Here is a 16,489-nt window from a genome sequence, read left to right as displayed (position 1 = left end):
ATTGTGAAGCAATTCACTCCCTGCAACTGTCTAGGCCAGAAGACTATTGTTTTTTATTACAAATTTTCCTCTAGTAGTAGACCTCGTATGTTCCTAGCTTCAGAGTCACAAGAAAGAGTCTCAACTCAATGTTCAGTAAGGCTTATTAGGCAATAGTATTAAACTCCCCAGGACCAGAAAAACAGAAATGACATACATGGTAGGTTCAGAACTCACGGCCATTTGTAAGTGAAGACCCCTCAAAAGCCATGTGTTTAGGAAATCATTTCTGTGAGTACCCACCACAATCCTTCAAGAGTCAATAAAACACTAAGGTTATAGCATATAATCTACAATCGGACCAAGGTCACCTGCTCTGCTCCTCATTAGCTTCCTGGCTTTGGGAAATTTGCTAAACCTCTCTGGGCAGTAGGTTCCTCATCTGTAAAAAGGAGATGATAACAATTATGCCTACTTTATATGGTTGCTCTGAGAATTAAAGGCATTACTATAAGGTGCTTACAGCAGGGTTGGGCAAACAGTTCATAAGAGTTATCTGTTATTATTTCTACGACACAGTTGTACGTACCTGATCAATCTCTCAAGGAACACAAGCTTCTTCAAAGTAGGCTCTATGCTTAATTCAGCTTTAAAGACTCCAGTGCCTCCTGCAATTGGTGGTATTTTGTGTGTGCCTACGTGCGTGTTTACTAAAGGAAAGTAAGTCTGCTCATAGACACTTGATTTTCATTTCTGGTCAATGTACACCTGACAGTGTTACCCAATGAGAAAATGAACACCAAGATGGGATTCACAAGTTTCTTTCAGAGTGCATCTTCTCACGTAGATGCTTGTGTCTAAATGTGCAAAGTACTGCTAAAACCATGTAGTGATAACTCAAGTATTTTCTTCATCTTTTTGAAAACCATCATCTTAAATTTGTAACTCAAATTCAAAACCACTTTGGCCAACTGGGAATTCAAATGGGAATACTCTCTGGAAACTTTCCACATCATTTCTGCTCTGCATTTGTAAAACCATGAAAGCTTTGTCAAATATCCCTTCTTTACACATAGTAAAGCTCAAATGACATACAAAGGAAAACTTCTGGCAATGTGGGAGAATCACTATATTTTCATTTTTAAGATTATTTTAAGGTGCATACCTTCTAGAAACTTTCTTCAAGCAACAAAAATTCTTTTTCAGGAAAGACTGATGCTCCTATCTCTTCAAAGATCAAAATTAAGCAGGCAGCATTCCCCTTGGAATTATTTAAAGGGGAGTACAAGGTGTAAAGGAAAGAATAGAACCGTAACTCTAACTATATACTAATATTATAATTCTTGTCTTGGGCTTTCATTAGTATAAGATGGGTTTTTCAAAGCAGATGGAATTCCCACTGGCAGTTTATAATGTTTCACACAGGTAGTGATGATATACTCGCAGCTACTCTGGTTTAGGGTTAATCCTACAAAAGTCTCATTTTTCAACTAACTTTAGCATCTGCACAAATTTAAATAAACCTTGTAACCTCTAAAAGCAACAACTATGGTCACTTTTTTTCCAAAGAATTGCTAAAAAAAACTTGGCTGACTTTACTAATTTCTAAATAATAAGAAAAGTTTAGTCATTGTAAACTTTTTGCTACAGAAAGTGGGAAATTATAAACTGAATTCACTGACATTTCTAAATTCTCAGTTTCAAATATAGAGCAACTTGGCCCTTCTTCCTCTCCCCACCCTACCTGCTATTCTGTACTCCACTTCCAATAAAATCTTATACTCTCTCAAGCAAAATATCATCATTTATAGACGCTTCCTATTAGTTCAGTAAACAACTTAATATTTTCTACAAATCTCTAAAAAGATTCACAAAACATTCCTCTTCTTTTCTCTTTATTACTAATTTTTAAATAAAACATAAGAAATTTTTTTAAAAGAATGGCTTCACAATGAAATGAGAATCTGTAATTAGGATGCCTCCATTTTTTTCTCCAAATAACCTAATATGCTGTGTCGACCAAAAACAAGCATTACCTGTAGTCTAATTTCTATTACTAATATCAAAGTCAGCTCTGACCATCAGCTCTGGAGCATATTATTTTGTAAATAAAGAGCCTGTTGATATGCAAACCTTCCCCAGTAAAACAATTTTTAAAAGCCACAAATTTCAAAAGCCATTAAAAGTATGAAAGACAAAATTACAGAAACTCCACATTGCTCCTTTTTAGGGGCATCAGCCATGGGAGGTTTACATACACTGCAGAACGGGGGTAGGGGTGGGGGAACTGTCTAAAAGTGCCCAGTGGAGAAGCAACAAGTCACGGGCAAGGAAGCCTCAATAAGATTTAGTGCTTAGACGAGCAGGGAGGAAGATGGCGGCTTAGTAAGACGTGCGGATCTTAGTTCCTCCTCCAGAACAGCTACTCGGGGAATAGAAACGATACAGAACAGCTCCCGGAGCCACGACAGACATCAAAAAGACAGCGTACCCCATGCTGGAACGGCTGACTGGCTGAGAGAACCCGCTCCGGTGAGATCGCCGAGGGGCGCGGGCTTCCACGGGCGGGGAGGCAAGCGGCTGGAGTCCCTCCCTTCCTCCTTCCTGGGCCAGCTGGCAGAATTGGGCAGGCGGTCCCCTCAAGCCGCGGCGGCTGGCACCCTCCCGCCACGCTTGGCACCCCAGGCCGACTAGGAAATTCAGACGGGCACTCTCCTGGGCGGCGGTGGCCGGCGACCCTCCCCGCGTTCGGACCCCTGGGCCGGCTGGCACTCTTCCAAGCCGCTTCGGCTGGGGAACCTCCCCCACGGCGAGAGTTTTCCAAAGTTAAAGGACCCACAGCACCTTTTACTGGTGGGACCCGCAGACAAACGTGTGCCACGAGCGCCACCTACTGGGCAGGATAAGAAAAACAGAACCCAGAGATTTCACAGAAAAATCTTTCAACCTGTTGGGTCCAACACCCAGGGAGATCAGACTAAATGCCCAGACGCCAGCAGAAGATAACAGATCACGCTCAGAAAACTGAAAATATGGCCCAGTCAAAGAAACAAACCAATAGTTCAAATGAGATACAGGAGCTGAGACAACTAATGCTGAATATACGAACAGAAATGGAAAACCTCTTCAAAAACGAAATCGATAAATTGAGGGAGGACATGAAGAAGACATGGGCTGAACAAAAAGAAGAAATAGAAAAACTGAAAAAACAAATCACGGAACTTATGGAAGTGAAGGATAAAATAGAAAAGATGGAAAAAACAATGGATACCTACAATGATAGATTTAAAGAGAAAGAAGATAGAATTAGTGATTTGGAGGATGGAACATCTGAATTCCAAAAAGAAACAGAAACTATCGGGAAAAGAATGGAAAAATTTGAACAGGGTATCAGGGAACTCAAGGACAATACGAACCGCACAAATATACGTGTTGTGGGTGTCCCAGAAGGAGAAGAGAAGGGAAAAGGAGGAGAAAAACTAATGGAAGAAATTATCACTGAAAATTTCCCAACTCTTATGAAAGACCTAAAATTACAGATCCAAGAAGTGCAGCGCACCCCAAAGAGATTAGACCCAAATAGGCGTTCTCCAAGACACTTACTAGTTAGAATGTCACAGGTCAAAGAGAAAGAGAGGATCTTGAAAGCAGCAAGACAAAAACAATCCATCACATACAAGGGAAACCCAATAAGACTATGTGTAGATTTCTCAGCAGAAACCATGGAAGCTAGAAGACAATGGGATGATATATTTAAATTACTAAAAGAGAAAAACTGCCAACCAAGACTCCTATATCCAGCAAAATTGTCCTTCAAAAATGAGGGAGAAATTAAAACATTCTCAGACAAAAAGTCACTGAGAGAATTTGTGAACAAGAGACCAGCTCTGCAAGAAATACTAAAGGGAGCACTAGAGTCAGATACGAAAAGACAGAAGAGAGAGGTATGGAGAAGAGTGTAGAAAGAAGGAAAGTCAGATATGATATATATAATACAAAAGGCAAAATGTCAGAGGAAAATATTATCGAAACAGTAATAACACTAAATGTTAATGGACTGAATTCCCCAATCAAAAGACATAGACTGGCAGAATGGATTAAAAAACAGGATCCTTCTATATGTTGTCTACAGGAAACATATCTTAGACCCAACGATAAACATAGGTTGAAAGTGAAAGGTTGGGAAAAGATATTTCATGCAAATAACAACCAGAAAACAACAGGAGTGGCTATACTAATATCCAACAAATTAGACTTCAAATGTAAAACAGTTAAAAGAGACAAAGAAGGACACTATACACTAATAAAAGGAACAACTAAACAAGAAGACATAACAATCATAAATATTTATGCACCGAACCAGAATGCCCCAAAATACGTGAGGAATACACTGTAAACACTGAAAAGGGAAATAAACACATATACCATAATAGTTGGAGACTTCAATTCACCACTCTCATCAATGGACAGAACATCTAGAGGATCAATAAAAAAACAGAGAATCTGAATATTACTATAAATGAGCTAGACTTAACAGACATTTATAGGACATTACATCCCACAACAGCAGGATACACCTTTTTCTCAAGTGCTCATGGATCATTCTCTAAGATAGACCATATGCCGGGTCACAAAGCAAGTCTAAACAACTTTAAAGATTGAAATCATACACAACACTTTCTCGGATCATAAAGGAATGAAGTTGGAAATCAATAATAGGTGGAGTGCCAGAAAACTCACAAATACGTGGAGGCTCAACAACACACTCTTAAACAACAAGTGGGTCAAAGAAGAAATTGCAAGAGAAATTAGTAAATACCTCGAGGCAAATGAAAATGAAAACACAACATATCAAAACTTATGGGACGCAGCAAAGGCAGTGCTAAGAAGGAAATTTATTGCCCTAAATGCCTATATCAGAAAAGAAGAAGAGGCAAAAATGCAGGAATTAACTGTCCACTTGGAAGAACTGGAGAAAGAACAGCAAACTAATCCCAAAGCAAGCAAAAGGAAAGAAATAACAAAGATTAGAGCAGAAATAAATGAAATTGAAAACATGAAATAGAGAAGATCAATAAGACCAGAAGTTGGTTCTATGAGAAAATCAATAAGATTGATGGGCCCTTAGCAAGATTGACAAAAAGAAGAAGAAAGAGGATGCAAATAAATAAGATCAGAAATGGAAGAGGAGACATATAACTACTGACCTCACAGAAATAAAGGAGGTAATAACAGGATACTATGAACAACTTTACGCTAATAAATACAACAATTTAGATGAAATGGACGGGTTCCTGGAAAGACATGAACAACCAACTTTGACTCAAGAAGACATAGATGACCTCAACAAACCAATCACAAGTAAAGAAACTGAATGAGTCATTCAAAAGCTTCCTAAAAAGAAAAGTCCAGGACCAGACGGCTTCACATGTGAATTCTATCAAACATTCCAGAAAGAATTAGTACCAACTCTCCTCAAACTCTTCAAAAAAATCAAAGTGGAGGAAAAACTACCTAATTCATTCTATGAAGCCAACATCACCCTCATACCAAAACCAGGCAAAGATATTACAAAAAAAGAAAACTACAGGCCAATCTCTCTAAGGAATACAGATGCAAAAATCCTCAATAAAATTCCAGCAAATCGTATCCAACAACACATTAAAAGAATTATACATCATGACCAAGTAGGATTCATCCCAGGTATGCAAGGATGGTTCAACATAAGAAAATCAATTAATGTAATACACCATATCAACAAATCAAAGCAGAAAAATCACATGATCATCTCAATTGATGCAGAGAAGGCATTTGACAAGATTCAACATCCTTTCCTGTTGAAAACACTTCAAAAGATAGGAATACAAGGGAATTTCCTTAAAATGATAGAGGGAATATATGAAAAACCCACAGCTAATATCATCCTCAATGGGGAAAAATTGAAAACTTTCCCCCTAAGATCAGGAACAAGACAAGGATGTCCACTATCACCACTATTATTCAACATTGTGTTGGAGGTTCTAGCCAGAGCAATTAGACAAGAAAAAGAAATACAAGGCATCAAAATTGGAAAGGAAGAAGTAAAACTATCACTGTTTGCAGACGATATGATACTATACGTCGAAAACCCGGAAAAATCCACAACAAAACTACTAGAGCTAATAAATGAGTACAGCAAAGTAGCAGGTTACAAGATCAACATTCAAAAATCTGTAGCATTTCTATACACTAGTAATGAACAAGCTGAGGGGGAAATCAAGAAACGAATCCCATTTACAATTGCAACTAAAAGAATAAAATACCTAGGAATAAATTTAACCAAAGAGACAAAAAACCTATATAAAGAAAACTACAAAAAACTGCTAAAAGAAATCACAGAAGACCTAAATAGATGGAAGGGCATACCGTGTTCATGGATTGGAAGACTAAATATAGTTAAGATGTCAATCCTACCTAAATTGATTTACAGATTCAATGCAATACCAATCAAAATCCCAACAACTTACTTTTCAGAAATAGAAAAACCAATAAGCAAATTTATCTGGAAGGGCAGGGTGCCCCGAATTGCTAAAAACATCTTGAGGAAAAAAAATGAAGCTGGAGGTCTCGCGCTGCCTGAGTTTAAGGCATATTATGAAGCCACAGTGGTCAAAACAGCATGGTATTGGCATAAAGATAGATATATCGACCAATGGAATCGAATAGAGTGCTCAGATATAGACCCTCTCATCTATGGACATGTGATCTTTGATACGGCAGTCAAGCCAACTCACCTGGGACAGAACAGTCACTTCAATAAATGGTACCTAGAGAACTGGATATCCATATGCAAAAGAATGAAAGAAGACCCATATCTCACACCCTATACAAAAGTTAACTCAAAATGGATCAAAGATCTAAACATTAGGTCTAAGACCATAAAACAGTTAGAGGAAAATGTTGGGAGATATCTTATGAAACTTACAATTGGAGGCGGTTTTATGGACCTTAAACCTAAAGCAAGAGCACTGAAGAAGGAAATAAATAAATGGGAGCTCCTCAAAATTAAACAACTTTTGTGCATCAAAGAACTTCATCAAGAAAGTAGAAAGACAGCCTACACTATGGGAGACAATATTTGGAAATGACATATCAGATAAAGGTCTAGTATCCAGAATTTATAAAGAGATTGTTCAACTCAACAACAAAAAGACAGCCAACCCAATTACAAAATGGGAAAAAGACTTGAACAGACACCTATCAGAAGAGGAAATACAAATGGCCAAAAGGCACATGAAGAGATGCTCAATGTCCCTGGCCATTAGAGAAATGCAAATCAAAACCACAATGAGATATCATCTCACACCCACCAGAATGGCCATTATCAACAAAACAGAAAATGACAAGTGCTGGAGAGGATGCGGAGAAAGAGGCACACTTATCCACTGCTGGTAGGAATGTCAAATGGTGCAACCACTGTGGAAGGTACTTTGGCGGTTCCTCAAAAAGCTGAATATAGAATTGCCATACGACCCAGCAATACCATTGCTGGGTATCTACTCAAAGGACTTAAGGGCAAAGACACAAACGAACATTTGCACACCATGTTTATAGCAGCGTTATTTACAATTGCAAAGAGATGGAAACAGCCAAAATGTCCATCAACAGACAAGTGGCTAAACAAACTGTGGTATATACATACGATGGAATATTATGCAGCTTTAAGACAGGATAAACTTATGAAGCATGTAATAACATGGATGGACCTAGAGAACATTATGCTGAGTGAGTCTAGCCAAAAACTAAAGGACAAATACTGTATGGTCCCACTGATGTGAACCGACATTCGAGAATAAACTTGGAATATGTCATTGGTAACAGAGACCATCAGGAGTTAGAAACAGGGTAAGATAATGGGTAATTGGAGCTAAAGGGATACAGACTGTGCAACAGGACTAGATACAAAAACTCAAAAATGGACAGCACAATAATACCTAATTGTAAAGTAATCATGTTAAAACACTGAATGAAGCTGCATCTGAGCTATAGGTTTTTGTTTTTGTTTTTGTCTGTCTGGTTGTTCGTTTGTCTTTTTTTTTTACTATTATTATTACTTTTTTTTTTCTCTATATTAACATTCTATATCTTTTTCTGTTGTGTTGCTAGTTCTTCTAAACCGATGCAAATGTACTAAGAAACGATGATCATGCATCTATGTGATGATGTTAAGAATTACTGATTGCATATGTAGAATGGTATGATTTCTAAAAAAAAAAAAAAAAAAAAGATTTAGTGCTTAGTCTCATTGGAAACCATGAAGGAAAGAAGGAAGTGGGTGACATATTTAAAGTGCTGAAACAGAAAAACTGCCAACCAAATATTCTATATCTGGCAAAACTGTCTCTCAAAAATGAGGGAGACAATGCACTTCCCAAAAAAAAAAAAGAGGGAGAGAATGAGACATTCCCAGATAAACAAAAGCTGAGGTATTTATCACCAAAGTGGCCCTACAAGAAATGCCAAAGGGAATTCTGCAAGTTGAAAGGGAGATAGATAATAGATGGAAGACACAGGAAGAAATAAAGATCTTCGGTGAGGGTAATGACACAGGTTAAAAAGTGCCAGTAAGTACTATTATAATTTTGTTTTTAACTCCACTTTTTACTTCCTACAGGATCTAAAATGCAAAATTCATAAAATATAATGATAAATCAGTGGTTTTGGGCTCATAACATAGATTTGTCATTTGCGACAAAACTATGTAAAGGTGAGGGGATGAAAGGGTATAGAAACAAAGTGTTTATATACTAATGAAGTTAAGTTGGCGTCAAAGTAATTGAGATTGCTATAGATTTAGGATGTTAAATTTAAGCCCCAGAGTAACTAAAAAGCAAACATCAGAGAACATACATGCTCATGCTCACAGAAACAGAAAGTTGAGTATAGGCTGCCAGGGGCAGGGAGAATGGGGAGTATGCATAATGGGTATAGGGTTTCTGTTTCAGGAAATGGGAACGTTTTAGTTGGTGGTGAGGTACTGCAACATTATGAATGTGATTAATTCCACTAAATGGCATACTCGAGAGTGGTTGAGATGGGAAAGTTTATGTTGCAGTACCTCATTTGGTGTATTTATGTTCCCACCAAAAGAAAAAAGAAAGAGAAAGAAAAGAAAGGGAAGGAAGGAAAGTGGGCAACTTTAAAAGACAATGAAAGTTAAATGCAATACGTGATTCTGAACAGGAGCCTAATAAGAGGGGTAGAAAAGGTTCAAAATGACATTTTCAAGATATATGAAAACATTAGGGTAACAGTTGTAAACTTTACATCAATGTTAAATTTCTGGAACTGGATAACTGCATTTAAGGTGATTATGTAAGTGACTATTCTTGTTCATGGGAAATGTATATGGTAGTATTAAGCATAAATTTATAAAACCAAATCATGTTCTGGGAGCATGATTTATACAACTGACACACAAATGTTCAGAAAATACATAACCAAAACAGACAAATAGACATACCGATAGATGGAAAGATAGATGAGTTGATAGAATAATGGCTAGATAACTAAAATGATATAGCAAAAGCGGCAAAATGTTAACACTGGTAAATCTGCACATCTGGGGGGATGTGGGAGATGCTGGAGTTCTCTGTATGGGGTTTGTAGTATTTTTGTAACTGTCTTGTAAATTTGGAATTATTGCAAAATTAAAAAAGTCTTTTCAAAAAGTGCTCTCATGAAGGATACTTGCCAAACTTCATATCAGGTTCACATTATTAGCAGAGGATTCTGTTAGACATTTTCTATGGAAAATCCCTATGCCCAGGGATCTTAAAGGGTCATAATTCTCATCCAGATAAAAATTGGAACACTGCTATACAAGGGTAAATTTGACTTGTTTATAAGCCAAACTTCCAGCAAATGCCTGAGCATCACCAAAAAAAAAAATTGATGTTATAAAGCAAATCATATTCTAAAGAACTGTGTTAACAAATTATCTCATTACAGGGACTTAAATAAGATAAGCACGGTCACAAATTACATAAATATCTTTACCTCTACAAAAGCATTATCTCAAAATGATAACTGACAAATGATGTAATCAACTTTTTAAGTATAGGCACTCTACAACAGAAAGACTCCTTTCTTTAAAGTATTCTTACATTTTTATATTCAAACTTTTGAAAAATTCAGTAAACCAATAGTGCTAAAACGAATATAACACTATCATCTAAATGAATATAGCTTTATTTATTATCTTAAATAAATATATATTATCCTAAAAAACATATTTATAAAAACAAAGACCAAATATATGCAAAAACTGTATTTTATAAAAAGGAAAATGATGAGGTGCAAAGTGAATTTTTATTGAACATTTAGAGAAATCTGAGTCTCAAATTAAATGTCATCTCACCCTGCTCGTGTGTGTGTGTACACATACATACACACACATCTCCAATAAAACTCCACTAACTTATAACAGGCAATTATAGTAAATTGATTGGAGTAGAGCAATGTGGTAACATAAAGAACAAAAACTATGTGAAAGTCAAACAATGCGAAAAATTAATCCTTCAGAGCTTCCATTAGTCATAAGAATCATCTTACAATAAATCTTTCTTATTTGCAATGGAGACGAGTACAGGAAGCAACAGCATTCAGATTTATTGGATATTTAATAGTATCTAATTTTATGGTACTATTTGCCCTATCCCCTCCTAATCTACTGTATAACATAATTATTTGTAATGAATTAAATGTATCAAGTTACTTTGATAATTATGAAATACCCTTAGAATAAAACTGGAGATTCTGGGTACCAGAGTTCAGCCCAGTAAGGGTGAAATCACTGCTTTGCGATTCCAAGCCTTTTCTTTTATAATCTCTTTTAACATGAATATGAAGCTAATGTCTATATTCCACAGCAAGTCAGAGATTGACTGCAAACATTATAGAAAATTACACTTTTTAATTTTTAAGTTGTGAAAATCACAGGACCACATCTTGAAAAAAAGGGTTATTATGTGCAAACAACTGGGAAATTATCCTAAAATACAAGTACCAGTAGTACAAAAATGCATGCTGTTAACTTAAACTAGCCCCCACCAACTCCCCACCCTCTTCTTCTGCCCTCACCCTACATGGGACTGGTGATATGTGTGCTCCCTTCCCACCTGTCTACTGAGGCCCCAGTTAACACAGACTGCTCTGCTTAAGTCAAAAGCAGGGCCGGCCGACTGCCGCATCCCTGAGCCATGGGCTCTAATCAGGAAAGCAGCAATCATGAGACTCAGGGTACTCCTCATGACAGCACAGCAGGCCCAGTACACAGCTGCTCCTGCACCACCCTCATGGTATCAGCTCCTCTTCAATCTGCAGCATGAGGAGCTGAACATGTATAATCAATGGAGGATCAATCTAGCACTGGCTATGAGCCTCCTAAGGGTCAGAACTTACTCCATTCAGTTCTGTAACAAGTATCTGGCTTACTGCATGGTATTTAGGTGTCCAATGTATACTTCGTGAATGAATGTATAAAAAATGTGCTGAATCCCAAAAGCTGGAAGAGCAAGAGCTTCCCAAAGGGAAAGAGGAGGGGAGAAAAAGAGAGATTTAAGAAGCAGGAGAAATTAGCCACAGTGTGAAGAGACAGTTAAGGCAACCAAAAGCAAGAGGACACAGGCCCCACCAGGACATGAGGACACTCCAGTGGGTTCTGCTGTCCCAAGCCTTGCGCGTTAGGGTGCGTCCACGTGGCTCAAAGCAGGCAGCATTGCAAACGATCATTTCTTTAACAATGCAAAAGTGAAAGGGGCCATCTGGAAGATCTAAATGCATTTTCTATCCACCTATACACTTTATATATCATTTTAAACTTAACATAATCATTACATTTCTCTTGTTTTGTGTACACGATAGGACAAGTTAGAGAAAAGAGCAACAATGTGAATACAGTTTTAAATTGTAAAAGTCAGCTTTTTTCTCAAATTTGATTTTATGCAAGAAAACAAATAAAAGTTAAAAATCATCATATTAAATATTAAACAGAATAATTTATGTTAAAACAGAAAAGCTAAAAATTGTCATACTGAATGCAATGGAAGTATAAAATAGAAGTTATAACTCCATTACACAGAGATATATATCATATACTAGGTTCACTATATGGGCAGAAAATCTCAAACTATTTTTAATTTATTGTTTATTATTTAAGGCAAGGGAAGAGGTGATGATAATGTGTTAATTTAAAAAATTCTTACCCTAGGGTTTAGCTATCTTATTTCTATCACTTATCATATATTTAAATCATGAATGAATCATTCATGAAATAAATTTTTGCCAACTACATTTCAGAGAAAGTCACAATGGTGAATCAACAGAAATCAAATATTCTGATTCCATCAAAAAAAAATTTTAAAACAACAGAAATGTATTCTCCAGGTTAATTTGTTTCTCTGAATTAATTTATTTCAAAATTAAATATATCAAAGAGTAGTCATCATTCTTCCAAATCTACGAATAAATAAGCAGAAAATGAAATTATTATATTTTATTTGGGGATATTTTTATGTTAACTGGAAAAGTCCCCTTAAGTTGTTTTTATTTTTAACTGCATTTTATATAAATCATACTTAAGTTTCAAATTCATCCATTTTAGCTTTATAACCTTTGCTTTTTTGTAGAAAATACATTCTGTATTTTATGAAGATTAGTGTCCTAATACACAATGGTGGGGGGAGGAGAAACAGTTTTGTTTTTAAAGAAAAAAAAAATTAAATGTTTTAAAATGAATTAATTTTAAAGCATGAGATTTTTAAGAACAGTCATATGTTTTTTGCACTAAAATCTTAAAAACGAACTTTCTTCAATTTGTGATTGAAATAGTGGTTAAAATCTGATTACCCATATACATCTTTCTTCCATTTCAATTGCTGAATTTTAAGTGAAAACAAAAACAATTTACAATAAAAAATAAAGCAAATTTTTTGAATTTAGAAAAAGGATGAAAAATGGAAGCTCTTTTAATGTAAAACTGCCATGGCTGGTTAGTTGAAACAATAGTGGACACATTCCCAATATCAAGATGGATATGAAAAAAAAAAGTAGCATAATATCATAAAATTTGTAGCTTACTTTGTGCCTTTTCACAGAAGTTTATCTGAAAGCCTAAAGTAAAAGAGATAAGTACCAGTTCATTTACTGTAAATCAAGCAAACCAAAATTAGAACATGACATTGCATTTTTATATTACATTTTGAATAAAACTAATTCAAGAACAGTTCAAATCACATTACTTCCACCATTACAGACACAACTTTTAACACATGGGCTTTTATAAAAACCTCAACTCTTTCAGATACATAGAGTACATATCTTTCAGATATGTACTTTACTATATAGAACTGAAATCTTGTTAAATTTTAAGTTATACTGTCTTAAACTTTATTTTCACATCTATTCAATGAAAGGAATACTTATTAGGAGAAATACTCTTGAAAGTTAAAAGTAACTTTTAAGATAGTTCTGCTAATATTTTCAATGTTTTCAACCTACAAATTCAGAATATATTACTAGGTATTTCATCAGCTCAAATCACTGACTTAGATGCTGATTACTTACTACTCATGATTCAAAAGTTTAGCAGTTCTTAAACTGTGAAACCTAAACACACTAAAGCAACATTTTCTAGTCAACTAATAACTTGAAATAATGAAACAATGTACTACTCAAGAGGTATACAAATCACTCTAGGATAAAGCCAGAGGAAAAAAAAAAATTACAATGTCCCTAGGAATGATAAGGCAAGATTGGGACTTCAAAAGTCATTGAAAGAGAGAGAGAAAAAACAAAAGTCATAGGAAGAGAACTGCTAATTCTACTTTTTTCCAAATCCAACTGACTATGGTTACAACTTATATATTCATTGTATATAGATAACAATTTTTTTGTAAAATGCATCCAGTAAAATAAACCACTTCAAAACAAAAGACTTCTCAAAATATTCTTTCACCCTCTAGTTCATTAGGTAAATATTTGGTTTTCTTAGTATTCTACATATGCCTTTATTACTGTATTGAGGACAAAAGTAGGGAAAATAAATTTAGAAAGACTATCATCCAAGTCTGTGTTTACAGAAATTCAACCAAATTTGTAGGGGAAAGGGCCAGAACTGAATGAAGGATATGTTTAACTATTTTTTTCTGAGCAGTTACCAAAATTCTTAGGGTTTTAAGGAGATAGATACACCCTATAATGTACTAAAATTGAAAAATGTGTGGTTACTTTGACACAAACACACCTTGTCCCATCACCCACTCAGCCCTGGCCCACTATTTACTATTCAGTCACAGAGAGGGCAACGCGGAGGGGAGTAGAAATGGAGAGAATTTATAGGAAAGAAGTACTGGAGGAAGTCCTGAAAGCCTGGGGTTAGACGGCACTGACACTCGTCTCTACCACCGCAGCTCAATATGCTGCCCCACCAAATGCAGAGAAACAGAATTCAGAAAGAAAAACCAGAGATCTGTAGTTCTCATAAACCTAATCTCCTAAATGCCAGTCAGCCTTCTGCCAAGCAAAATGACCCACGCACAAGTCAGAAGGAAAGGAAAAAGAATTCCTTCCTCCACTGGGAGGAGGGAAGGTAAAATTCACCTAGTACCAGAGCTGTAGAGGATAAAAACTGAAACAATTTTAAGATAATAGTTACTCTTCTCTTTTTAGCTCTGATGTGAGTACTACTAAATAGCAACACACAAAAAAACAGGTGAAGAGGTGAATAAAATAAGAATATGAATGCGGAAAGGAGCAAGAAAAAAAAATTTTTAAAGTGTATGCAACTGAGAATGGTAGAACGTCCCAAATTACAGCTCTAACACATTAGAGGCTAAATCCAGCTCAAATGCTAAAAACTACTCATAACATGAAGCCCTACAATCAGTGCAAGTAGCTAAAAAGCAGAGCGTGGGAGGGGCCAATGAAATTCTCAATTTTGTAATTAGGGACGAAGTGACCAGGTGAATGGCTTCAGACTCCTCATACAAAGTTCCTTTCTCTGTATTATTCACATTCAGAAAAGACCAGGTAATTGACCCAAAGTCCAATGGCAAGCAGGAGCTAAATTAATTGGAACATAAAAAATTCAAAATTTCTTTGGCAATTTAGTGATTTTTTAAATTATGTAAAAAGCCATTTTAGCTAAGTCATTCCATACCTCTAATACATATATATTAAAAAACCACAAGGGTCAGAAACTTAGCGCATACACTTAGGATTTTGTTTTCCTTCAAATGGCAGATCTGAGAAAGTACCAAACAGCTCTCCACAGCTCACTGAACCTGGGTGGGGGGTTGGACCACCAACGATCATGGATGGAAAGAGAAAGATGACAGAAGAACACCAGTGAAGGCTTCCAATAGTCTGAGTTTTACAAAAAGCAAGTTCATGACTATGCTACAGTGTCTGTTAATATTCACTCACATATCTTCAATTTCTGAGCTCTGCTTCTCTGGGAGTACTAGATCTGAAAGTCGAATCTGAAGCCCTACAATCTTTAGCCCTGCAAGTGGCTAAAAAGCAGAGTGTGGGAGGGGCCAATGAAATCTTCAATTTTGTAATTAGGGACAAAGTAACCAGGTGAATGGCTAGTTGATCAAAACTAGTTGATCAAAACTCACTAGTTGATCAAAACTCACTCTTTTTTATCTTGGTGAGTCAGTAATACCCTGGGACTTAATTTTATTCAGTCTTCCACTTCAATTTTCCTAAGTCAGGTGGAAGAAAATTGCAATCTTTTTAATTTTACCTGGCTTTAGACCAGTTTAATTGAATCTTAGACCTTAAGAATCAATATTGAGGTATTTAGAAGCTTTGAAGTTAGTAAGCTTCAAAAGAAATAAAGCTGTTGGTTTTTTCCCCTCCCTTCTTCTCTTTGGGTCTCTCCCACCCTCCTTCTCCTGAGCCCTCTTACCCACATTTTACCCCTCTTTCGTTAAGATCCCTTAACTGGCTATAACTTGAAACCTACAATTTTATTGTATTTACCAAATAAAGTGAGATAGTCCACATTAGTTTAAAAGTGCTTTAAGATCTATGTAAATGTTAACAAAAGGCAAAACAATATTTAATACAATAAAACCCAAAACCAAAAAGTGTAAGGGAACAGGGTTCTAGTTCCAGCTATGAAACAAGTTATTTCACTGGAGCCACAGTTTCCTCATTTATACATAAAACAGAAATAACATCAAGTAATCTTATCTTACAGCATGAAACAATGTTTCTAAACCTCAATTTGCCTGTGTAATGGCCTTTGTGGGATTTTGCAGCTATCACTTCTCCCATTCCTTTGGGTTGTTGCTGCGTATACCAGGGAAGGTGAATGGAAGGGGCATAATTGGTTTCCCACCTCCGCAGTAGTTCTGTATGCTTCCCTGGACATTCTGAATTTCTGCACTGCTGAAAATGGATGGTGAACTGCAGTATGAACCCATAATAATACAAAGAAAGTCAGAGCTACCTTACGGTT

General features: G+C 36.1%; 1 protein-coding gene across 2 annotated transcripts in view; it reads right to left on the bottom strand.

Annotated features, from left to right (window-relative positions):
• The window catches only part of MAP2K4 (mitogen-activated protein kinase kinase 4), a 168,483-nt gene that overhangs the window by 144,158 nt on the left and 7,836 nt on the right, over positions 1 to 16,489 (bottom strand). The window contains exon 2 of one of the 2 annotated variants that reach the window (XM_077166020.1): positions 13,099 to 13,131. The exons of the other annotated variant lie outside the window; for it this stretch is intronic. Coding sequence (XP_077022135.1) covers positions 13,099 to 13,131 — 33 coding nt within the window. The remainder of the gene's footprint in view (positions 1 to 13,098; positions 13,132 to 16,489) is intronic. 2 annotated transcript variants of the gene reach the window in all.

Source organism: Tamandua tetradactyla, chromosome 6, assembly GCF_023851605.1.
Source record: "Tamandua tetradactyla isolate mTamTet1 chromosome 6, mTamTet1.pri, whole genome shotgun sequence".
Classification (NCBI taxonomy): Eukaryota; Metazoa; Chordata; class Mammalia; order Pilosa; family Myrmecophagidae; genus Tamandua; species Tamandua tetradactyla.
The sequence above is the reverse complement of the archived record's forward strand: the minus strand, read 5'-3'. Positions and strand labels throughout refer to the sequence as shown.